This window comes from Rhopalosiphum padi, chromosome 1 (assembly GCF_020882245.1).
Source record: "Rhopalosiphum padi isolate XX-2018 chromosome 1, ASM2088224v1, whole genome shotgun sequence".
Lineage (NCBI taxonomy): Eukaryota > Metazoa > Arthropoda > Insecta > Hemiptera > Aphididae > Rhopalosiphum > Rhopalosiphum padi.
Window position 1 is genome coordinate 5092802 of NC_083597.1, and position 27220 is coordinate 5120021.

Here is a 27220-nt window from a genome sequence, read left to right on the forward strand (position 1 = left end):
ATATTACGGTTAAAAATAGTCAGATTATACTTATTGAATATGGTTAATTTATACCAATTCTCATTGTGACGAATCAAAAAAATCTTATATGGTTAAAACGCTATCTATAAAGTATAAATAAACATAGGTAGGTATGAAAATATTTGAAGATAAAATATTGACAATATTTGATATGTATTTTTGACAAAACTATTAAGAGTTTAAAGAAGACATATTGATATAAATTGTTAAATTGATATTGTTATTCGCTAACTACTCGATATAATACCTATGCACTTAAAGCAAAATCTTAACTTAAACGGACCTTTTAATCTAAAATTAACTATTTATATTATCTTGTTTTTTATGAAATGCAATGCACTTAAATTTTATAGTTATCCATTTAATTTTAAACTTAACTACAATAAATTATTGTAAGTACCTACCAATAGGAAAATATATCTAATAAGAAGTACAATACATTTAAATGTTTTTTTTACACTTTTCTGTCTGATATAGCATGTCTCAATAGATGTTAAAAACTTTATTGAATTATGTCCGTTGCATTTTTATACGAATAATAATTGTAAATGAATATAATATATTTTGTCTACTAAAGTTTTTATTTTTTATTTGACCTTGGAGTAAAAAAAAAAAGTTTTAGGGATAATCTTAAAATAAAGTAAATACGCGTAATCAAATTCATTTTATAAATAATCATTATTAGATAATAAGATGTCAAATATATATATATATATATATATTATATAATATACTATTCAATTTAAATAGAATAAATTAATTAATAGTAATACACTTAAATGCTATGGACAATAATTTAATAGAATTAACTTAAAACACAACTAATTAATAATTGACTAATACATCGTAAATAAGACTAATAATAATCTTCTGGCACGAATATACGCTATAATATGTGCAATTTTTAAAATTAGGATCATTATAATTAAATTGTATGCTAATTATATAAGTGCGTGTTACGTCATGTCGATAATTATCTAGATATCTTGTTAAAGATTCATTTGCGTACTAAAAATAATAATTGAGTCGTAATTTTCGAATGTATGTTCGTCAAAAATTAATTACCTACTTATATGACGTTTTAAAATTTTGTTGAGCAAAAAAAAAACTCGTCTAGAATAAGAATAATATTCTAACGTACGAGAAATACGTAATAAAAACGTATTCGTCCGTAATTTCGTTTAATGTTGCATACGTAATTTCGTTTTTAGTGAATTTAAGTTCTACTCGGTATACTCACGAATTTCCTTCACGTACGTTCAACCAGGAAAATGGGGAGTGGGAAAGCTGTTATTGTTATTATATTATAACGGTGCATTAATGTATATGTTGCGTATCTATATTATATCGCCCTTTTCGGAAAAACGGTTTCGTTTTCACTGGAAAACCTGTACCTACCTACATCCGTATGTGTACATATAGGTATATCGGGTATTTTTGATAAATCAGTACTCACCTGAAACAGAAAAAATACAATTGGTTGTTATTTTACAGAGGAATACATATTAAATAATATATGTTATGTTTACGCGCTATACATATATGGTATATAATATAATATATAATATTATGTTTTAATCATCAGGCTGTTTTACAATGAATAAAAATGTCGAGATCTCCCGAACACCCAAATCGTTTTATTTTCATTTTTTTTATTTTTTATTCTTTTCTTCTTTTTTTTTGCCGACTGGTCCTTAAATGTTTATGAGGGACGCTAATACAGGCATGATTTAAATGAAGTGGAACAAAGTCGCCGGAGAAAAAAACACGAATCCTTCAGGCGGCCACCGTGTAATTATTCCGACTTGTCTTTCAGAGGCAGTTGTATAATAATAATGGAAATTAAATCAAACACACACACATATATATATATATTTAATATATACACACGCGCATTTCTTATACTTTTTCTTTTTATCCGATCGTGTGTGGTCGTATGGCTTCCGATAATCGGCCACATTTTTACCCTTGTTTTTTCTTCTATGTCAACAGTCGTGGATCTTTTTTAGTGAGACTCGTGACTATACCGCGGTGGTGATTTTTAAGCCCGTATGTCTGTTTGTTGTTGTTGTTGTTTTTTAAGTGGTGTTGACAAACTAATTAATAGAAACTATCGGTAACATTATTGATGTAGTAATTGCTTTAAAAAAAAAAAAAAATTAGGCAATTAAAATTACCTACAAATAACAAACATGATACGATTATACGATGTAATGTAAATTATAATTATTTATAACTCGTATTTAATACATTACGCAGTTCTTACTATCAATACCTACTAACAATATGATTTTAACTATAAAATAAGTTTATAATTTATATTTAGAAAAATTCAATTTTTATCCTATACTGTAAAAAACCTACTGTGATAAATTGGACGTCAAAAATATTTAAAAATTAACTAGGTATACAAATTTTAATAATGTTAAAATATCGATCAAGTTAACGGAACAAACTTTAATTATTATTGTTTCATAATAACTCATGATTTATTAAGTGAATTTTTTATATTCTTAAAATAACAATACAAGTTTATATGTACATTGTTTGTATTGTAAAACTCATTAAAACCTGCTATCGCATATTTTTAAGTATCGATTCGAATTGACTGTAAAACGAATATATATAGGTACACATTGTGTAGTTGTGTGTTATTAATTATTTGATGAATAGTGAAAATTAAAATAACAACAAAAAGTTGTTACACGTGTAATCGTACTAATAATGCTAACGTATTTAATATTTATATTTTTAATTTGTAGAGCACTGTATGTTCTACTCCAGTGATTATCCTCCTGTATAGGTTCCTAGTAGGAACTTCCTACCATGTTAGGATGAAAAAAAACTATTTTAAAAATTGATAGGGATTTTTAATTTAGTGCTTCTAAAGAAAAAATATACATAAATTATAATAAGTAGGCGACTATTATACCTACCTAACAATCATCATTGTTATGAACATTTTATTTTCACGGTTTTTGATTTAGACACGTTTTCTATCCGAACGTTTAATTTTATTATAATATTATGCACGTGAAAATAATAAAGAATATTATATTATTCATGTTTAAAATAAAATATGCACAAACAAATTCTTTGAAATATTTTACGTATTTATAATAATTATTGCTCGATAATCATGTACCATGTAAGCTATATTGATGAATCCAAATGCTGCAGGTCAGAATAGACATATTAAATCAGCGTCTGTGGAATTCAGATAAAATGAATGAACCTGTCTATTTTTTTAAAAGGTTTCTCGACAGATTTATTATTTATTTATGTCAACCAATACAATATCATTTAGGTAGAAACTACAATACTGACGACCGACGTTTATATAAAAAAAATATATTATACAATCGTGTTCACCGAATATGTTCTCTTATGCATATAAATGGACGTTTATGATGGCCTACGGTTAATTGATAATAATAACGAATTGCAGATAGTAATTCGGAGGGTATGTTTTAAAAAAATGTAATTTAATTCATAACATGGACGGGTAGTACCGCGGTGGATGATAAATCATCGAACAGCGCACTGCTCGTGTTATTATAATATAGGTTAAGCATAAAATCATATTATTGACGATTGAAGAAAATATTGTGTATAATATGAACTGGACGACAACTAGCCCCTATTGTCCCAAGAATGGTCGTGTATATAGTATAGAAAGTCGCCTGTTCGCCTATTCTACAATGGGACGACCCAACGATAAATTACCGTTATTATTGTAATATTCAACAGCAACATGAAATATATCGGTCTAGGAATGTGTGTTTTCAATTTCATTAAATGCACTAGTGGGGACATACTCGGGTTGGGAACTGTGGACTTTGTTTAATATTTTATATACAACTGGAACGAATAATTTTATTTCATGTTTTTTTTTATTATTACACACGCTATTTTTTTATTATTATTCAGTATAATTCATTGGAAGCTTTCAAAGGCAGTCGAATTAACAATATTAAAACTGGGAAAAAAAAATAAAAAATAATTCTTTGGCACTTAATACAGGTACAGTGGTGCACCTATTATATATTTATATTGTTATATTAAAATATAAAATATATATGTTATTAAAATGATAAAAAAAATCGTTGAAAATTTATTTGCGTTGTTTTCAAATTGCATGTAAAAAAATAATATGTTTTACTTTTTACACAAATCGATATCTTTTGTTGCTGTTTTAACAATAGACTTGGTGAATCCTATTTCGGCACTAGAGCACCAAGGGACCATTGGAAAGCAATCACGGTTTTCCTTTACGACTTCCCCTAGTCTGTATTCAGTACGAATGAGGGCAAACGAATGCACATTGTTGTTGGGGTGAGATGAGGCGGGTCGTGCTACTAATATGATAGCACACAATGCTTTGGGACGAAGACGCGACACACCCCCGCCAGTGAGAGTGTTGATGATTATGTGAGAGACCAGCCAAAAGCACTTGTAAAAGTAGATTCGAGTGTGTTTCCCAGAAGATTACGGGGAGAAGGATCTGAAGAATTGAGTACAGTATATTACACCCTCAAATCTGACTCTCTTCTCAAATATGTCTACCCTTTAGTTGGACTAAGACATTTCATCTGAACATTAATATTATTCGATCAGGACATTAAGTATATATTTTTTTATAATTTACACATCATATATTTAGTTTATACTTCTTTTATTGTTTAAAATCTTATTGAATGTAATAAATACCTAAAATTCTTTGAACGTATACCTAACGATATCGGATTTTGAGGATTGATAACTATTTTTAACTGAATACAAAATAAAATATATGTTTGTTAAAATATTAAAAAAATACATAAAATATAGATGGAAATTAAAAAAAAAAAAATTGTAAGTTAATCAATTTTGCCAACTATGTTTTTGTTTTATTGATATTCAATCATAAAGTTTCCTTTGTAATTTTGAACTACTTTAGTGTAAATAAATATTTTCGATACTGATATTTTAAGTTTAAAAGGTTGTTAAGAGAAAAATAATTTACAGAGAATATAGATACATATGTCATATAGTATATGACATATACGGTATATCTAACATCGTATGTAAATAATTCTATAAATATTTTTTTCTAATGCTAATTCAAACTAATTCAACACATTTTTTAATCATTTTATTTTGGTAGTCTTAGTTAAACAATGTTTTTATTTTATTTATTAATATAGTATTTTAAAATAAACGAATATGCTCTAAAACCTTATTTTAACCACAACGGATGTATTGGAATCTAAGTTTCATCTCGACATTCACAAAAGTAGCATGCTTTGGATATTCAGTGCACACGAAGTAACCCCTCGATAGTCCCTTAAACCGTGGCAAAGCGAATCGCAATTAATTCCGCATCACGAGGGCGTTTGAAAGCTTCACTGTGTCGCTGACTTTAATTAGACGCGTACTTTCAAGTGTCCCGTGTATCGACGCCCTTTCGATCTACCTTTATACCGTTGTCGGTGAACTTTGTCAGGTCACCCAAGTGAGACAATGATTTTTGTTTTATCCTTTTTTTAATATAAAACACGATTAATAAACACGTATAACACTCATTCGTCTGAGAGTAGAGTGTATGCCATTATATTTAAATCTATTCGGCGTGTAAAAAAAAAAATCCTACACGGTTCTACTTTTCAGACTACTTGTCGATGACCGGTTGATGACCAAGTGTTACATAAAAAAGATTTAAACATCCGAATGTATTTGCGCACGAACTGTGCATTATAATAAGAAACATTAAATGTGTGGGATAGGATTTCAATAAATCGATACCTGGTGATGAAACCCCACTCAATATGATAATATTATAATATAGTGCGTTATTGCATACGTAAAGTACTTCAAATCGATGTTGAAAAGCGATGTTTGTATTCACGATATATATTAAACTCAAGGGAATAAAAAAAATAAACGTCATTCAACTTTGATTGTATTTTAATATGTCCAGTATATTGACACTGGAGAGACATTTGTTTTTTATTTTTATTCTTAGATATAACTATATTTTTTTTGCATATTTTGTTGATCACTTATAGTCATTTCGGTATTATTGGTATGGGTATTATTTCTACTAATATTATGTATGGTGTGTATACTTATGAACAAATAATAATTTACAATAATTGCATTTGACATATCTTACTATATGCGCTTATATTATAATTTAATGATACCTAGTATCTACTAAGACCCCAGTCAAAAAAGATACAATGAGATGAATGAACGTAGGCTATAAGTAATAACTGATAATCTTTGAGTCAACGAGTATTATCGGAAAAAAATACTAGAGAACGAACACACGTATATAATATAGTTGTACATGTATCTGTATTATACGTTTTATGTATTTAATAATATAAACTATTACGCACGAGACTTCTAGTACATTTTTGGCATTTTAATACCTCGATTCATTACCAAACAGACCTGTTTCTTTTTGTATTTAGGTATGTTACCAAAGTGTTTCCATACCGACTATATAAAACAAAATAAAATATTCTATGGATAACATAGACTAGATAAATTAAACGATTTTATAGCGAGAGTTTATAATATTAGTCACGGGAAAACGTTACTCGTAAAGTTAACATTCCTCTATACATAGAGCTATGTATAATATATTAATAGTAAGGTGATCAATGTCACTTATTATAGATGATACGAACGGTGGTGGTAATGCATTTCGTCGAGTTCTGCTTTCGGTGTAAACGTTGTCTACAATCGTCTACAATAATAATTAATTTTCAAAAGGCGGTGGTCCTGCAGAGTCCGTTAACGAAATATTTCTGATTCGAAAATACAATGTAATTAATTTTTCGTACCCCACTTCATCGACTAAATTTATGAATAGTCATGCTGTAATCGATATTCGAAGAAAAAAAGCAATAACTACATAACGCGTGAGAGAATTTTAAGTGGACGCGTATACAAGACTCGTAATTTAAATATAAGTTAAGCCTTTTTTATGGTACATAGTTATATATATAAATATATATTATGAGAGTTCTGTTTTTGTCGCGGCTATTGGAAGAGGGTTAGAAATAATGGGACATTTGGGCTTAAAGGGATTGGCGCCACAAACAGGCGCAACGATTTTTTTTACGATTTAAAAAAGAGAATAAAAAGCATTTGGGAGCTTTTTGTCCAAATCAAATTTAACGTTTCTGAACATAGAATTAATTCAACGGCTGATCACTTATGACCTCAATATTCCCACAGTGCGAATAAAAAGCCCATTGGCATTACCGATATGAATTAATCGCTTTCGTTGGCTCGGCGGGCAAATTATTACATAAATTATGATATGTGAATCGAAATGGAAACAAAAGAATATTTTTTTTTGTGACCAATCGATTGAAGGGTACCCATTGTTGAGGTTTGGACAATACAAAGAAAAAAGCGCTCTTTGTACTATTTGGCATGACAAAGTGGTGGCAAAGTCGATGGGTCACGAACAAATATATAATATGTTCGTGTTCGTATCACTTGCCAGTGGTAAGGCGCCAGACAGCTGATACAATTTAAGAGTTTGATACTATTAGGATAGGAATGTAGTAAAGTATATGAATTCTTATTTTTAAATTAAATAATGTTTCTTAGTAATCGATGTGCACTACGAATATTATATTATTTCATATTTGTAACAAATAACGATGCCTACAGTTAACTAAATAGATTAAGTACATTATACATAATGTCTATTAAGTATAATTATATATAATATATAAATACATACATTATATATAATATGGTTTATTGACTTTCAAAACCCTGCTTGATTAATTCGCATATATTTATTTTTTTGTGTAATTATACTTGGATTTTTGTAAATGATTGGTATGGTAAATGTTATGGTATTATCTAGTTTGAGTTGAATATTTTTACACAGTCTATGTATTTTTTTTTTTTATATGGATATTAAAATAATTACATATTATATTTTAAATTTATTAATCAGATTTAATTTTAGAAAGGTGGTTTAGTATCGAAATAAATTGCTTGTTCTATTATTCTTAGATAATGTGAATTGATTAAGAATATACCAATTATGGCCATTTTTTTAATCAACTGTTATTAAAATATGCGTATTATAAATCAATAAAAACATTAATAAAAATATATAATCTCTTAAAAATAAAAATGAAAGTATAAAGCAAGTTCACTGAGAAAAATAATTTAACCATGTTATTAATCTATTAAACCAATTTATATTTTATAATATAAGTTAAAAATGTAATATGTTCAAATGGGTATGTATTACAATTTTATTGGTTATCATGCATAATATAATAATGTGTTTTTCATTATTAATTAAAAATCTTATCTCCCTAATATAATTTAATAGCTTGTTTTTATGTTTTATTTTGCAATTGAAATTTGAACTATGAATATTAATATTTGTATAAGTATCTATAATATTATAATTTAAAACACATTATGTATGCTTTTCATTCTTGCATTAAAATTAATTTAACTAACTATAATATGATTAATTAAACTCCTTTAATTATATCATATTATGCCTCTTATGTCTGAACGCCAATCTGGATTCTTCATTGAGCATGTATACGTATTCACCGATATGTCTTCATACCCTTACTCTATACCTGGAGACGCACTATTTACGGTCGTAAAATATACACGCACACTCACCGCGTCGATGATTTCAAGTCGGTATTCGTTGTTATTGCCTGTTCAGTTTATTATCGTCGGCATCTCTTAGCAATTACTTAGACAGGTGGCGGATGAAAAACAAATAATTTGAAGGGACATACAGGGCTATCCTGATTAAATCAAAGATATAGAGGAAAAATATTAAATCAGATACTAAAAAACCTACTTGAAATATTGTAGTGTAACGATCTGGAAAGTGGTATTTTATTTAAAAATTATGTCCCGTAATATTATACTGAATGAACGAATGAAGTGAAAAAATATGTCAAGATGTCGAACTGCATAAGGTCAATATCATATGAGGTGTAATAAGAACGAACCATCTATTCTGTTTTCGATCTCCTCCCCTATAAATTCGAATATTTTACTGCCCTCGATCCCTGTTTTTTTCTCCGGAGAATTCTTATTCAATAAGTATTATTGGAATTTTGATTAAATTAAAATAATAAAGCATTTTTTCTATTTTTTTAAAATTCATTATATCTACAAAATACAAATTGAAAATGAAAATAGAAGAAAAATGTACAATTTTCTCCGATCAAAATATAGTCTACCATCTGGTAAACAAAAAAAAAACATTTTTTAAGAAATAAAAAGTTAGTAAAAGCGGGTGCGATATTATATGCACAAGTAACGTGTTTATTATTTTCTTTACTCGTTTTTATTTCGTCCTACTTGCTTGGGTAACGAGCGAAAAGAAATATAATTTCTCGCAAACTTTGATCTTTTATCAGCTCTTTGAGAAAAAGAAAATTTTTCTTACTATTTCTGAATTATTACAGGTCTTTGACATACGTTTCGTAGCAGAAATGTAACCATGATCAAACGAGAAACGAAACAGTATTTTCTCATCGACTTTTTTACTCTATAGTAGGATATAATAAAATTCCTAAAAACAATTTAAAATACTAAAAATTGTATATAGAAATTCCATATACAAGATGAAATATTATGAAAACAAAAATGATTTATCATAAATTTATTAATTATCACTAATTATTTTCTGTTGTATTAATAAAAAAATTAATGACAATTGTAAGTAGTTATTTAACATTATTAATTAAAAGCGATTTATTAAATCATTCATAAATATAGGTATAAAATAGATACTACAAAATAATATTATTACTGAATTATTTCTAAATTTCAATGACACAAATACGTAAAACGCAAAAATTCATAATTGCATCATTTACATTATTATAAGTACCAATCTATCCCTATAATAATTGGTTAAATATATAAGTTATAATTATTATAATTATACAAATGAGTTATCAATATATTTCAGTTTATTTTAATGAATGTGTGAAAAATATTATTCTGTGTAACAATTTATATTATATTATTCTAATATGACAAAAACTTCATAGCATATATTTTTTTAAACTTCCTATTTTATTAAGTCCCGTTAGTTAAAAGATGACACATATATTTAAATATATTGAAGGTTTATAAGGTTATCAAGAATACTTTAGGGATAAAGACATTTATTTTAATTTTAATGAATGTTTAGTATAGGTATGCTACACTTTTAACTTCTTAATAAGACGTTTATAAATCCATGAAATTTAATGCAAAGACCTCTATAGCAGTATATAGAATTCAACTTAAAAGAAAATAACAATGAGTTATAGGTAGCTATATTAAAAATAATTTAAAAAACTATACATTTAAAATAAAATATAAACTTAGATTTTTTTTAAATTGAATACAATGCTCAATATTAAAAATGATGAGGAGTACATATAAATACTAACAGAGAGTATATTTTATTTTAAAAACAAATAAACAATAAAAGTATGATAAAATATAAAATGTTATACTAGGTATATTATAATTTCTAAGTGCCCACTAATACATTTTTTTTATACAATTCTTCAATACTATAGCCATTTTTCTCTTTCAAATAACAATAATATTATATAGGTTAGTTCTTCGAAAAATTAATATGATAATTTGATAAAAGATTTACAAAGCCTATACAAATGTATAATATAATATTGCTTAACATCGAACATGTAAACGCCATTTTTTATCAAAAAATTAATTATCCGTAAACAATTTTAGTATTTAAGTAAGCAAAATGTTAAGTCATATTAGCATACCAATAAATTTCCATATGTAATAAATTCCATTAAACATAATAATATATATATATATAAATGATGACAAAATATTTAATCATATTTAAATTGATATTCAAAATATTATGAAACCGATTATTTTTACTGCACAAACATTAATTTAAGTTAATTTGTTTAACTTCATACTGACGTAAATTGCTGTATGAAATAAAAGAATGTGAGTGGAATTTGTAATTAATTGACAAGCAAGTAAAAAATAATTTTTCTGTTTCTATACAATTCTCAGTTAATGAACAGTAAATTATATAGGAATAAACTTAGATAACTAAACTTGTATTTGATTTGCGTATTTAATATAGTCCAATATAATACATTTAATACTACGACTTATAAGATTAGGTGTACACTTATTAATGTAATGAATAATATCGTTTTCATACATATAATGTATGCCATATATATCATTTTTTTTTCTTTCCTAAATGTATTTTTCAATCCTTTTATTAAAACTGTTTAAAGCTATGACTATTTTTATAGCTCCAAGTCTAGCTACCAGTATTACATAATATTTTATGCACAGTTTATTACAAAAATTGTTTTGTATAATGTCAATAAAATCTAAACAATTTCCATAAATTCAAAAAAAAAAACTTTAGTTTACTCAGAAAATAAAATGATAATAATAATAATAATAATACTGAAATGTCTTCTGCTAGATGTTTTAGAATATATATTTTTTTATTAATATCACTGTATAGAAAGTTCGTTTACTTATGTCTATAAAGTTTGAAGGACTATTTTAACAAGTTATTGTTGTTTGTTCAATGTTTATTATGTTTATGTCAAATACAACTATTATTACAAAGTTCAATAAATTGTTTCAACAATTTTACATGCTATAGCAACATTTTTGAAGATACAAAAAATACAAAAAAGGCTGAGAAAGAATAGAAAAGATTCAATAACATAAGCCTAGTTAATTAAGTTTTTAATTTATATCTCTTAAAAAAAAATTTATTTTAGACAATCCCATATCATATTTATACCAAAATTAATTTTTTATAATTCAAAAGTGTGTAAAATGTAACCACAAATATATACATTATGATAACTTTCAAATGTAAAACAAGCACATTTAATTAAAAACCCTTTTTTTGTAATGAATATTTCTAAACTTTATCAGAATCCATAAACCCAGAGTCTACATCATCAGTCAATGTGCATGTTGAATATTAATTGGAAATCGGCAACAATAATTGAGCAGACTCATTATAATTGATTAACGACCCCTTTTTACCTACAGAAAGAAAGTTCTTGAAAAATATTTCTGTAACTATGTAGATATTTTTCATAACCTATAGGAGCGTCCTACCTGTTGGGTACGGTTCATTAAATGTCGTAAATATTTAATATTTTACGGTTTTCGGTCCGTACATAGCAGCAGAATAGGGTTTGATGGAGAAGAATTGAATTCTCATTTGCATATTGTGCAACGGTGGAAAAATGTATAGGTACCCACTGATTTCATTTCTATAAACGTACACCGATTTTTCCTCCGCTGTTGTATTGATCAAAACCTAGGTCCATAATCCCTATGGCCGTTTGAATGTCTTGTCGACGTACATAATAATCCGATTATGTTATTATTATATTGTAGTTACACAAGGCAAACTTCAGTGTATGCACGATATTATTTAATCCGATATTCGATAAGCTCGTGGCTGTGTGATATCTGACACGTTCTTTTCATTGGGTCACCAACAGTTATAATAATTCTATATGCTCTCGAGTATAACATATTTTATTTCCAGCAGCTGCTCAAAATATTTAATAGACAAAGTCATAGTTTATTGATACGTTTTTAATATGGTATTTTATATAAAAAAATATTATTATTTATTATTTTTTTTTATTTTATTTTACTAAGGCAGTAATAATCAGTATTCTTAAATGCATACAAATAATTTGCATCAAGAGAAACTTTTAATTTATTTTACAATTATAATGCATTATGAAAATCCAAAAATCTTATAACAATAAAAGTATCATATTATAATAATGTTATATAATATAAACAATTTAACTCGGTTAAATAGACTGGGGTGAAATTCAGAACTAACTCATTCAAATTTGGACCAGTTTAAAACTATACCACAAATAAACATTATAGTCTACGCAGTTTTTATTTTTTTATTTTGTTTTATTCTTATTTACATAAAATTTTTTTATATGAATGTTATGAAAAATTTAAGTATAATGATATATTTTATTTTTCATAACAAACATATTATTATTAAGTAATCCATTTATCAAATGACATAATATTAATATCTGCCGTTTACGTGTGTGTAAACGGTAATAAATGCGCCCATTATGGTTGGTGTCATTCATAATCGGACCACTTAAAAAAAAATGAACGTGCAGAGCCGTGAATGAATAACTTCCTCATCTGGAACGTCAATAAGCCTAGTGAGCGTGTATATTATGTCGTTCGTTTTAAAATCCTAATACAGGCAGTCAACGAAGAAATACTACAAAGGCTTTTAAATCGTGAGTGATGCCAGTGGCCTCGTTTACTAAACTTCTTTAACATAGACCAAATAGCTTAGATTATACAATGAATACATTTTGAAAAGTGTAATAATTGTTATACTTCTAATATTAATATTACGTATTTAATATCAATACATATTTAAAATAACTAATAAGTAGTAATTAAATCATCGTAACCAAAGATTCACTTTAAATTAAATATTAGATAATAATTAATGCTAATGTTCAACTTTTGAATAAAATAAGTTTATATAAACTTACTTAAAATAGTAATTATAAAAATAATGCGATCGTCGACATCCTTTAAGTAGTTGTAAAATAGAATTATTAAAGAATATCAATATGAGCAGTATTTATTTCTTTAGAAAAACTTCCGGTTTGAATTATTTTGTTATGGAAATCATAGTTTTAATTTTAAATATCTTATCGATTATAGCTAGGTATATACTTGACCTCCAACTATATATTATGTATGTTTATTTTTTAATATTTAAGTTAGTCCCCTGCTAAGGAATTTTTATTTTCAGTGCATGCAATAATAAGGTGTAAATCATTACCGTTGTATGTATTTTTTTATTTTTCTTAATATAATATTTATGAAAAAAATAAACTAGGAACATCAAAAATACATTTATCTAGTATAACTCTAATAGCGAATGCGTTGCGTGGGTTCAATAAAAAAAATATCCCGCAAAAGTAACAAGAAAAACAAAAATAAACCAAAGAAATGAGATCTGTTAGGTCTGTGAGTGTAATTGTGACATATTGTTCGTGACAATGTGCAATTTACGTACAATTTAGGGGAGAAGATGTTTAGATATTCATAAAGTAAACATTATAACAAGCGAATAAAATTACAAACATAATATAACGTTCGCGCTTGCTGCATATGAAAAAAAACGCGCGCTGCTTATGATACGACATCGCCTGGGTGCAAAACTATACACCCGAAAACAAGAGATACAAAACCGTACATAGCAAGCAACATACACGTCGTCGGATAACGAAATCTATTCATAGGGCCGAAAATTAATTACTACATTCTCGTGTTGGTCTTCTGCTGTACAAACACTGTCTGATTGTATCATCAATCATCCATCCCCCTACCCCGTGAGTCTGTCGAGAAGAAAACACTCATGTTTGGTCCGTTGACAAGAACGTCTCTCGCGTGTGCACCTGACAGGTGGTTATCAAAATATTTGTGTTAATGGACTTTTTATACACACGCACGCACGCACACACACCTACATAATATTATATTATACCCGTGAGCATGTTCTCCACAAGTGGTTAAAGCAGTTCCGATCTCAACCTGACAGGATAGAACATCAATATTATATATAGGTACCGACTATCTAAAGGTGGAACATATAATATTATTGTGTTATGTGTGCATTCAGAATTTTTTTTCGTCAAATAAAAACAGAATTTTAATGATTAATCCGCGCATTACACGGACGTCGTTAATGTCACGGAGGCCGGAAGAACACTGACAAGGGCTGCACATGGGCCCCCGGAGCGCGATTTACACGCTGATGAGTGGGTTTGGTCAATAAAAAGTATACTCAATACACGTACCATGTCACCGTGAAAACAATAAAACTCTTCCATAGTCCACGTAATTTAATGTATATTAAATAGCTTATTGTTTGACAGTTGTCTATTACAATGTTATATTGGATAGCTCCCGAGATTTCATGTGCACACAGATTGTCTGTTTACGGAGGCAAAATGTCAATATTTAAATATTTAATATAAAATATCATAAATTATATTGCAACTGAACGTATCCAGTATTTTTATTCATAAATATATTACTTATGTATAGAAAGTACACAAATTAAAACTGCTTAAAATAGTATTCAGACTTTGGATACAAGATACTACAAATACTCCTAAAAAACATCCCAAGACACAGGACACAATATTATAACTAAGATAGTGTTCATCTCTGGTTTACAATATTTAGGTATTTAAATAATATTATGTAATACATAATATTTTAATGCGCATGGCTACTGTCAGCCTACGATAATAAGGGTGTTGAATAGCAATATAGATAATACGTAAAACTAAACAAATCTTTAACGTTTTGCGAATTGCATAATAATTAAAGTAGCACTATTTAGTTTTTATAAATAAAACAATATTGTATTGCTAACTATAAATTAAAATAGTTGTTATTTATTTTATTAAATATTAAGCATTTAAAATGTGCACTTATAAAAATATACTTTACACATTTACATTAATAATTTTCAAATAATTTACTTTTATAAAATTTGCAATATAATATGGTGTACTATATTAATGGCTAAAAATAAAGTATTACCTACAACCTCAATATTTACATACTATATTAATATGTAAAAATCTGATTCAAAATCTTTGAGATTTGGAATACGCGTTTGATAATTAGTAATTAATATACAATTGTATAATTTGTGTAAGCAAAACTATAGAAAAATTTAACTTTACAATCTAATAAAATAAAATAGTATAATAATAAGTATATTTGAAAACATAACATACGAAAATATAGTTGTAGTTTTTTATACATATAATATTATTACACGAATTTATTTTTAAGATTATTGTGGTTTCCAATATTTTAAAATAATTTTTTTGGATTGACCATAACTATATTATTATCATTGTATTATATCCCGTATATTAATATGTTATTTGACTATCTACGAACATTTGTTTTTTATTTAATATTAAATATAAACCGATTTATTATTGTTGTCCGTAGATATATAACATAAGTATCTATCTATATACTCGTACTAATATGGTGAATATAACAATTTAAAAGTACTAATAATATATATGTATGTATGTGTGTGTGGAGGTGGTCCACAATTCCGGACACAGAAGGGGGTCGAAATCCCACGTATCGACATCTCTCTAGACAGTATTTTTATCACTGGGTTATAAACAAAATTTAAATAAAAATATACGTGTTTCTGCAATATTGAAAAAAATATCCAATGTGATCGAAAGAAATTCCGAATAGAATATACAGACCACCCAGCGAAAGCTGTACACTCCGATTGTCACGAACCTTCCCATATTGTTTGCCATTGAAATGGAGATGGATTATGGATTGAAATTCGCTTCACATTATTACCCGACCGACCGTAAACATACCCTTACCCTTTCGAATGTAAATCATCTTTAAAATATTTATTTTTCTCTTAAACTGTATTCTCTTTTTTTGTATGTTGTAATGCACAAAAACTATACAACTCGTATATACCGTATACTAATTAGATTTCTAAAGTCAGTAACAAGACCTTATAGTGCAAATTGATATTTGGATGTAGTCAGTGTATTGTATAGTATAATATATTAACAACTTACTCAGTGATCGAGTGGTACTCGACATAATGTATTGTATACATAATGTATCTCCCTAGAAGATAGTACTAAAATTATCTCATACAGCTAAATTGATTTGGGAGATTCGACTGAACAAATTGTATATATAATATATATATATATATATATATATATATATATTTATTTATGCATGTACGCGCGCGTGTGTGCAACTCGCATAAAACGTACAAGCTGCACATCATGACCGCTGGGAATATAATATGGCCCTCCTTTGCATTTCTATTTGTATGCCATTTATATTTTTCAGTTGGGAAAATATGTAACCTACACAAAGGTCGCGTGGGGGATCGGAAAACAATGAGAGCAATGCCTGATTCAAAGAGCGCGGGTTACCCTTTGTTTCTAACACGGCTACCTTTTCCCAAGTACTTATTTTTTCAAAATTTATTTTTTATATTTTAAGGGTGCTAAAATTTAAAATGGTGTGACAGTTGTCTATGAGGGTAAAAGTTTGGTCAAACAAGCGTATGGTCAAACAAAAAAAGGGGAATATTAAGTACATACTTCTTAAACCAGATTCAACATATTTTTTTGACAGATATATCAGTTAAAACTTGTAACAGTTGTATCAAAATTAGATTCTATAAATCTTTTCCTTGTATAATATTTTATAATGTATGTGATTGTGGTTGAGGTCAAAATATGATAAATATAAATAGTCGTTTATTCAAAATAAATAATTTTGTTATAATTTCACCACCCAAATCAATTCCCCAATTATTAAGGCCTTGAGGAAGCCAAATAATTGATTGAAAATTATAGAAAAAAAATTATACTATTTTATTTTTGGTAATTAAAAATAAAATAAAAAAGTAGGTACACGGAAAAATGTCATAATTTGCATATTCAATTCAATGATGATACATATTTGTCACATAAATAACAAAAATGAACGTATAAACGTGAACTAATAAAAATAAATATAAAAAGAAGAGTGAATATTGTGTACGTTGTTTTATCAAACTTAATCGCTAAAACAGCTTATTGATTTATGTTTAAACGGAGTAGTATATACGATACTAATATGATACATTAAAATGTCATTTCCTTCCTCTTTGAAGCAACATTATTCGTTCATCGAACTTTGTTAAATACTTTATCGATAATACACGACATATTTCGAAATTATTCTTAGTCTACATTAATCAGTAACTAATCTCAAAAATTAATGTTTTGTCATACGCTTATATAATAAACGATGTCCCGAGTTGTGCGATTAAATTTAATTCACAGACCTATATGTTATATATGTATGTATAATATACTATTTTATCGCCCTTTTTGATAATAATAATTACACAGAAGCTTAAGCTGGGTCTTAGCTGGCCGTCGCCAGTGGGTGTGTGTGTGTGTGTGTTTTTTTTTTACATTCATCGTATCACGGACACCCAGATTACCCTAAGCGTTTCAATGTCCGCATCATCACGTACGGACCGTAAAACGCGCCACGCACAATAAACACAATTCGGTGGACCATCCGCGCCCGACCATATATTAATGCATCCTCAGACATCGAGCTTCGTTCAAATTATCCCCCGACATATTTTGTAATATACCTGAAAGCCCCTTGAATGCACAGGGCAACAACGTCGTGATTACCATAAACGCGTGATTAAGTGTTTCAGAATGAATACAGCAACATAATGTATGGGTTCATATGTTATTCTTTATGCCACGGCATATTTTATTATGATTATTATTGTTATATCTGTTCAATTGAAAAAAATTCCGCAGTTAAAATATTTCGGTTTGACTTTTATTGATGGTGTAAATAAAATTTATTTTTATATTTTAAAATAATAAAAATTACATTATTCTCAATTACAAGCACAATGAATTATAATCGATCGATTTTTCATTAGCTAAAACATTTTTCACTATAAGCAAAAGGTTGTTTGCACTAAAAATCTGTTTACAACGATAACAGAAAAATAATAGAACTACTTACATAATATATTTTTATAATATTAAATTAGTTTTATCTTAACTTTTTTCTTCATAATAAAACAATTCTCTATGTTATTAATAATTATTATCCATAATTTTCAACATGTGGTTCTATACTTGAGAATAAAAATATTGGTAAATTTAAGATTAGTTTGTAATATTATTGTAAATCAATTTAAAAACAATACATACATTAGTGTATACTGTATACACAATTTTAAGTAAAAAATAATAATTAATAAGGTTTTTTTGTTGAAAACCGATGACATAATTAAATATAAATTAAAAAATAATTATGAAAAAATTTTTTTCAAGGTATAACTTTAATGTAACGCGTGTCTTTATGTTTTTTTACGCTTAAAACAGTTAAAACCTGATATGAAACCAAGTCTTGTTTGTGATGTAAATTGCCGCTGAAATCATATTCGTTATCCCAAATGCAATCTGTGTATAAATATTATATATACATTCGGGACTACGTTACGATTTTATCAAAGGTAACTACATATCGTTACAATTACCCTCGGTGTGTGAGCATGTTAATTTGAATAAATAAATGACAAACGAGAGTGGGGAGTAGTGCGCGTTGAAATCTATATAGATATTTTGTGTATACGAAAATATTGAAATAATTAGCAATAATAGTAATAATACATAATAATATGGTATAATTTATGTTAGAGAAAAAACTCAGAGGTAGGTAAATGGATTTTTGCGGTCTAAAGTCCAGCTAAAATGATGCGTGCGATTGACCACTAGTGTTAAACAAGACATTTAAAAATCACTATAAACATTTTATCTGACTAGTTATCTAAAGAATTTTTAATTGTATTTCATAAAATGCATACTACAAGTAGTATCAATTATTTACAACGAAATAATTACAATTGAATGCATTATGCATTTTCATAATTAAATTACAATTATTACTACGGAACTATTTATGCAATTTATAATATCGTACATAAGTCTGCATCGTATAAATTAAAAATAATATAAAATAAATGTCATACTTCCCCTTATGGTTATAAGAAATTTCATAATATGAATATTATACTATACAATTAGTAGTTACATACATTGTTGGTGCTATGTTATAATTATATAAAAATATAATATAGTTTGTTCAACATATTAAATTATTATACATAACTGCCTACTCAATATTTATGTTCATAAAATAATTAAAGAAAATTATCGTATTTATTATGTGGACAACTTAAAAAAAAAAGACACCTATATTATTTTATAATAACGTAGTAAAATAAATAATTACTAAAAGCTATAATATATATGGATGCGTTCTTGTTTAATATTTGAATTTAATTCAAAAATATTACAATCATGCAGGTGAATTAATAGCGAGCTTCTACAAAAACATTTTTTTTTACAAAATACGCATTTTGGTCCAATGCACTCTATAGATTTCTATATGCTTCACCCTCCACGGAAAATGGAATTTTAACAAAATTGATTTCGTCTATATTCGATCATACCTAAAATATGGGAATCAGTGACCAGCCATTCTAACTATAATACCTATACTAACCGTTGTTCTTTTCACAAAAAAATAATAATGATAAACGTACAAATATTTTCCATTTACTTTCAAGACAACTTGTTTATGGTTTCTTATTGCTATTTATGAACTAGAGTTCATAAATAAAAAGAAAAAAAGTTGCTATTGAGAAATAATATACAAGTTTCATGTCGTGGTAACTATATATAATATATATATGAATACTCATAAATTTTCTTGACTAAAGATGTTACGATGAGATACACACGCACTGAGGACGTGACGACATTGTGTCTAGATAAGAAGTGGTCACGACCAAAAGGGTATAAAAATTCACCGTTTTCCAAAATAATAATAATAATAAAAAACTGACATTCCAAGGGGCGATACACATTTGTTTTTAACCGCCAGCTGTAAGTCGTCTGCTAACGGCCGAATCCACTCACGACGGCCGTTTTATTTTAATAGGACTTTTAACCGTTCTATTCTGGTGATATATTATATTATATGTATATACGATGACGAATATTATATCGTAAAAAACAAATCTCCACAGTGATCGTTACAGGGCTGCTATGTGTATTTAAAAAATGGTTTTCTATTCGTGTGCCAACAGAGGGGTTTCTTGTCATATCAATCATAACACACGGACATTGGCTCTTGTCCAGTCAAAAAGTTTTCACACTAGTTACTCGAAAGAATCATTTTTAAGTTTTAATATTTAATAGTCTATTCAATTTAATGCATACATTGCATACAACTTGTACAAAACCTTGAAACCATTTTATTTCACCTCTATAATACACACAATAAAATATGTTTTTAATAATTATAATCACGTTATACGAATTATAATGTGTATTTTAGTAATCGGAAATGATCCGTGGGTCGTAATATTCTAAATAAAATCTAAAAAACTGTTTTATTTTATTATATACTAAGCGATTAAGATAAGTTAATTCATTGGCATTAAAGATTACAATTATAAACAATTTCACAATTGGTAATATATTTATTTATTTTTAATTGCTTCACTGCGCACTCCTTTTGTTGTATCGGATCATTTTAATAATATTTTTAAGAGAAAAGTATTTTTCTATTAAACATAATAATTTACACAGTTTTAGTTATTTTTCTAACTGTTTTCTCTTTTCACTTCAACTAACCGATGTACTGTTAACTAATGATAACGGATCAACGAATTTTGATTTCGATAATTCATTTTCTATTACTTACAGAAAATTTTTAACAAAATTATGAACGGAATTTGAATTTATTCATATTTTGTTTGTGTAGTTTGTATATAAATATATAGAATATAGAATTAGAACCTAAATACTTTGAAATATAATTGTATTTTATATAAATAATATATGTAGGTGTTATGATTGTGATGACTGTGTATTTTGTCCATGAGTTTAAGTGTAGAATTTGCGTCAATCTTATTTGTCTTTTAAAAGAACACGATGATCGTGAAAAAAATAAGAAAAGAAAATTACATGTTAAGAAAAAAGCCATGTCATTCTAGTAGGTCATCGAATGTAGCTATAACTATGAAATACATAAAATAAAAGATATAACGAAGATCCTATCTAATTTTCTACTCCTCATTTTTTACAAAAAATTATAATTCAATCACAACTATTACAATTATGACCTATGGGTTTTTTAATCAACTAGTTATTTCTATTAATATTTTTAAATACAACTATGTTATATACTAAAGAATGAATACATCTCTATTTTTGCTTTCATCAATAAGACCAACCACAGAAATAATTTTAAAAAGGGGTCGACAATGAATGTGTGATTGATGTGGCTAGTTTTTATTAAAATAAAAACCAGTTCTATCTAGGTCTTATAAAGGGGTAGCGAGGTCAGCGGTTGTTTGAAAACAAAAGGGTTTGTCACATATCTGTCATGACCAGAGCTACAGTAGTCCTTTAGGGATGATATTCAGATTTAATTCGAATCATTTTTGAATATGGTACATTACTGATATTATTTTTAACGATGTTTACTTATATGATAAAGACTAACTTACAATTCGTTCTAATCAGATTTTTAATTCTGCCAAATAAATAAGCGTTATAATTTAGCCTAATTAATGCCTATCACAATAACACTTATCTGTTAAATTATAATACTACTGTCTACTACTGCTATAGAAGTTATAGCACTTACAGTCTTTCGATATCGGAGGGTAAATTCTTTGGAACTTCATCCAGCCCTTTCCTGGAACAATCGGCAGTAGTCTGATCACAGGAACACAGCCAAGGACATCTGGCATTATCAGCCAGATCATTAAGATCGTCGCCCCGGACCCCGGGGTCCAGGGCCATGATCAACAAACACAAGATACCGGACACCTTCATGTCTACAAATTCGTATTAACTCAAGTCAAGAAAAAACCGAAACCAAGTAAAAAAAAAAAAAATTATTATTATTGTTATAGTAACAACCACGTCCAATCACACTGGCCTCGAAGGTCCTGATCGCGTGGGTATTAACCGCATCGTTATCTTCGCACTCACCGAGCGTACTTATATTATTATTATGAATAAGACCGTATGCGTGTGTGTATATTATGTTTATAATAGATCGCGATCGAAGGACAATAACGTACGAGGGTGCGATACGCGTTATACACGGCACGTCTCGCGTGGTGAACTGGACCGTCGACGGACGGATGGGGTCGGCACGTCTGGCACACAACGACCTCTGACGGTGCATGGTCACAACCGCCGACGTTGCTCAAACGTAATAAAGGAGTATACTCGATTTCCTTGGTCCTGCCAAACACGTTTTTTTTTTTTCGTTTTTTCTTTCTTTTAATTTTGTCACTATGGCCCACTGTTGTCTCCTGCACCGTTACGGATCATTTAAGCAAAACTTTGCTTCAACTAGAAAAATACTTATTTTCCTACTATATTGGATAGATAAGTATTAAAGTACTTTTTAACGCCATGCCCGCCACGCGTCTCCACGTTTTATTTTCCGTAATCGGCTTGGATTCTGGTTTGCATTTAATCAGATATGAAAAAATAAATTATAATATAATATAAATACCTCCTTCCGAGCTCTCTACATTCTAGATACGTGCAGCTGATAACAAACGGTTTTATTTTTATGAAATATGCTTACAGTTCTTGTCCATAAATCAAAATTTCGGTTTATTCAATTACAATATACTAATGTATGAATAAGTAAGTAAGTCAATTCTAAAATTCAACTATTATACCATAATAATTAATATCTTAGTTATGGTAATATATAAATATATTTTGTTTCTCAAATATCCATAGCGTCGATCTCGTTGTCGCCGTAAATTATTAAAATAAATTAAATAAATTCGTACAAAGGTGTATAATATTAAGCAGATACTCGTGCAGTAAATTTGCATTAGAAAGATAATTTTACCGATGACACAATACCGAAAGCGAACGTTGGAGGCATAATTAATGTATACTATTAATATAATAATCTTATAACAATGGCATAATGCATAGACATTTTAATTTATACATACAATTATGTTTAATATTGACTCCGTGTTAATTCCAATATGTACCATTAAATATTATGATCCATCGTGCAAAATAATGTCAATGTACACACTTTATTATAATATAAAAACAACAAACGAGAGTTAATTTAAAGTAACTGAGAAATATGAGTTCTAATTTATTGTACTGTCTGTATCATATAATATAATGCTTTGTAATCCCATATTGAAAACACTTTTATATCATTGTTTTGTTGTTTTTTTGCTGTTTCAATAGCCTTTATATATTTTTAATTGAACTACAGACGTGCGTGTGAATATTTTGCACCGATTAATATAATATTATGGTACCAACTCTATAGGTATATAATTGACTAATTTATTATAAATTGTTTTGTATATTATATAAAATTGATTTGGGAAACTGTAAACGTCACGAAAACAATAATTCTATGCGTAAATCAGAATTTGTAAATAAATAAAAAAATCGAAACTGGCACGTATGTTTGGCAGGATTTTTGCATGAATAATATATTGAACTATACAAAAGAAACAAAATAACAGTGAGTAGAAAAGTTAAAAGTATGAATTTGGAGATTCGATCTAGAGATGTTCAATGTGTATAGTTTTGTTTGTTCCATTTTAGACTCTATAAGGGATAAAAAACACTCTGTAGTACCGTTTCCATATTTATACACAAATATATCAGCATATTTACAATATGTGCTCATATTTCTCTATTTTTATTTCGTAAAAAAAATTATACGGTATACCTAAAAAAACCTTTTTTGTTTGTTAAACATTATAATATTACCTACTCTATACGGCTAAATAGAATAATAGAAATTCGGTCGGAAATAGTCTAAATAGATAAATTACGTAAACCCGACCAACAAATGTTATACTACAGCTGCTTCTCTTTATTATCACCAGTAGGTACATCTCCCCAGAAGCCTCATTAAAAAGTATACACGTATATTTAAATATATTATATTAATATGTCTACAAATTATATTAAACAACTTCTGCTTTTTGGTACCCCTACTAGTCCCCTAGCTCGTTAGACTGTCTCGATAGTAATATTTTTTTTTGACACATAACATGTTTATAAATTCCTTTTTATTATAGTTCCGTTCGTTCTACTACTGACAAGATAAAAATGTAAACAAATTAAAAAATAAATAAGCTTAGAGGAACTTTATGTTTTATTAATTAAAACCTGTGATAACTTTAATAACGATGTACAGAAATACGTATTTCTTTTTTGGGGTTTCAAGTTGCTATTTTTTAATAAAAATAATAAAAAAAAAAAACACTTTAAAAAATCTTTTGAAAATAAATTAAATGTTCAATACTCGGGTCATTAGCAGTACACCAAACCAAAAACCAACTAATAGTCATTCTTAAATTCCTTTTAATGTGAATTATTTTAGTTAGTTACCTAAGTATAGATATTATGTTATGCAACAAACGTTTATGGCAGGCGAGTGCACATTATACAGGTATGTAAATAGGTAAGTATGAATTTCAATAATGTACTTATAAAATGAATTGAGTAATAATGTTGTTTTTTTTTAATTGTATTATAATATATACAGGGAGGCAGTAGCAAAACGTTTATTCAATAAACCTAATTTTCAAAGTTTTTTTTTCGAAATTTGACTCACGTGCTACTAAGATATCGTGAAATCTTTTATTAAGTTTATTATATATCAAATTACAAAGATAGAGTTATTTCAAACTTGTTGTTTATTATTTTTTTTTTTATATATAAAATCAAGTTTGAAAAATTCCAAAAACAAATGGAGAAATACTTTACGAGAAAATATTTTACTGAAGAATGTAAACGATTGTAACGGTTGTAAGTGATTTAAGAATCATCCTAAGTTATGGTTAACCGCAAATCACAATAATTGATGTATATAATTGAATAAAATATAAGTAGCTATACCTAGTTACAATGTTAAGTCAAGGCATGTTTATACATTTTCTCAACAGACAGACGAGTGTTTAAATTATTCAAACAAATAAAGTTAAATGTATTTACGAATTACATTAATCTTATACTCGTTTTTAGTAATGGACATTGGATTACATTATGTTATTAGTAATAACTTATTACGTTTAGCTAATTATTTTCAATGTAAAAGTTGTGATTGAATTTTCGTAAGCTCACAATAAATAATTCTTTTATTAAATAATTTCGGAATAAAATAAAATCGGAAAAACCAATTCAAATGTTTAGTCATATACATATACGAGTAGCATATCTGCATATGCAATACATATATTGTGGATATATAAGTATAATTAAGTATTATTGTTTTAGGTATTCTATACATTACTAATTAATAATTAATAATTAGTTTAGTAAGTTAATAGTAATTTATATAAAGTACATATAATAATTAGTAATTAAGTAAATATTTAATCTAACTATAGATACTATTTACTTTTATTATTGTGATAATATGCGCGTAACGTCTAAGTTTTTTATTTATAATATTGTTTAACATAATGTTCTAGAACAAATAATGGAATAGAATATTACATAAAAGTTCTAAAAAAATCAAGTTGAATGAATTTAAATATTTAAATAATTATTAATTATTATTAGGTATACGCATAATTTTAATATATATTGAATAAATAAATTGCGTATTTAAAAAGTTAGATATGTCACAATTTAAGTATATTAAGCCAATTTGAGAGAATTTTAAATCAAGTAACACAAATAAAGGGTAAAAGTACATTTATTTATTTAACTTAAGCCCTGATGAAAACGACCCTTAAATTAAAATCTCAAGAAGCACGATGAACTGAATTAAAGCTAAGTAACGTGCTATTTTATTATTTGTAATCGAGTCATGTTAAAAAATAAATAATTTAGATTTTTATTCGACTTTATTCGACCTCCAAAATATATTATTGAAATTTAATAGTGATAACTTTACCAAACAAAGCAGTAACCAAGTCAAATGTATTTAATTTAGTAGACTAGTTTATAGTGTTTAATTATTTACAGTCTATTATTCAATTTCAATATATTGACGCATCATATTATACGTATACTCGTATGTATATTGCAACCTATTAGTAAAACAATTAATTTCTAGGAATCGTATTTTTGTGTAATAGTTAACAAATGCAAATTATATTTACGAAATTATAAACAAGTGAATGTTTTATTATTGTTATTATTCTTATGTAAGCATTCAGTCTTATGACACTTATATTCATCGGTCACACCTAAATGGATGTTTAATCATGGGTAATATTCTTTTTATACCAGACTCGGAATAAATATCTATGGTCGATATGAACGAATAACAAGAGTGATATTGAGGAACAATACGGATCACTTCTACTGGAGACACATGAAAGTTGATTTACTGGGCAATGGCGATTCATTTTTTTGTAGATTACATAATTAAGTAATTTACCAAGTGATCGCTATAGTGTATACTTTATACTATAATAATATAACCTACAACAATA

The 27220-nt window shown here is 27.4% G+C and overlaps 1 protein-coding gene across 1 annotated transcript in view; it reads right to left on the minus strand.

Annotated features, from left to right (window-relative positions):
* Positions 1 to 22877, minus strand: part of LOC132917844 (protein slit) — a 121198-nt gene extending 98321 nt beyond the window's left edge. Inside the window, exon 1 of the mRNA XM_060978793.1 lies at positions 22402 to 22877. Within this exon, the coding sequence (XP_060834776.1) occupies positions 22402 to 22592 (191 nt within the window). The 5' untranslated portion in view covers positions 22593 to 22877. The remainder of the gene's footprint in view (positions 1 to 22401) is intronic.
* Positions 22878 to 27220: the final 4343 nt, after the last annotated feature.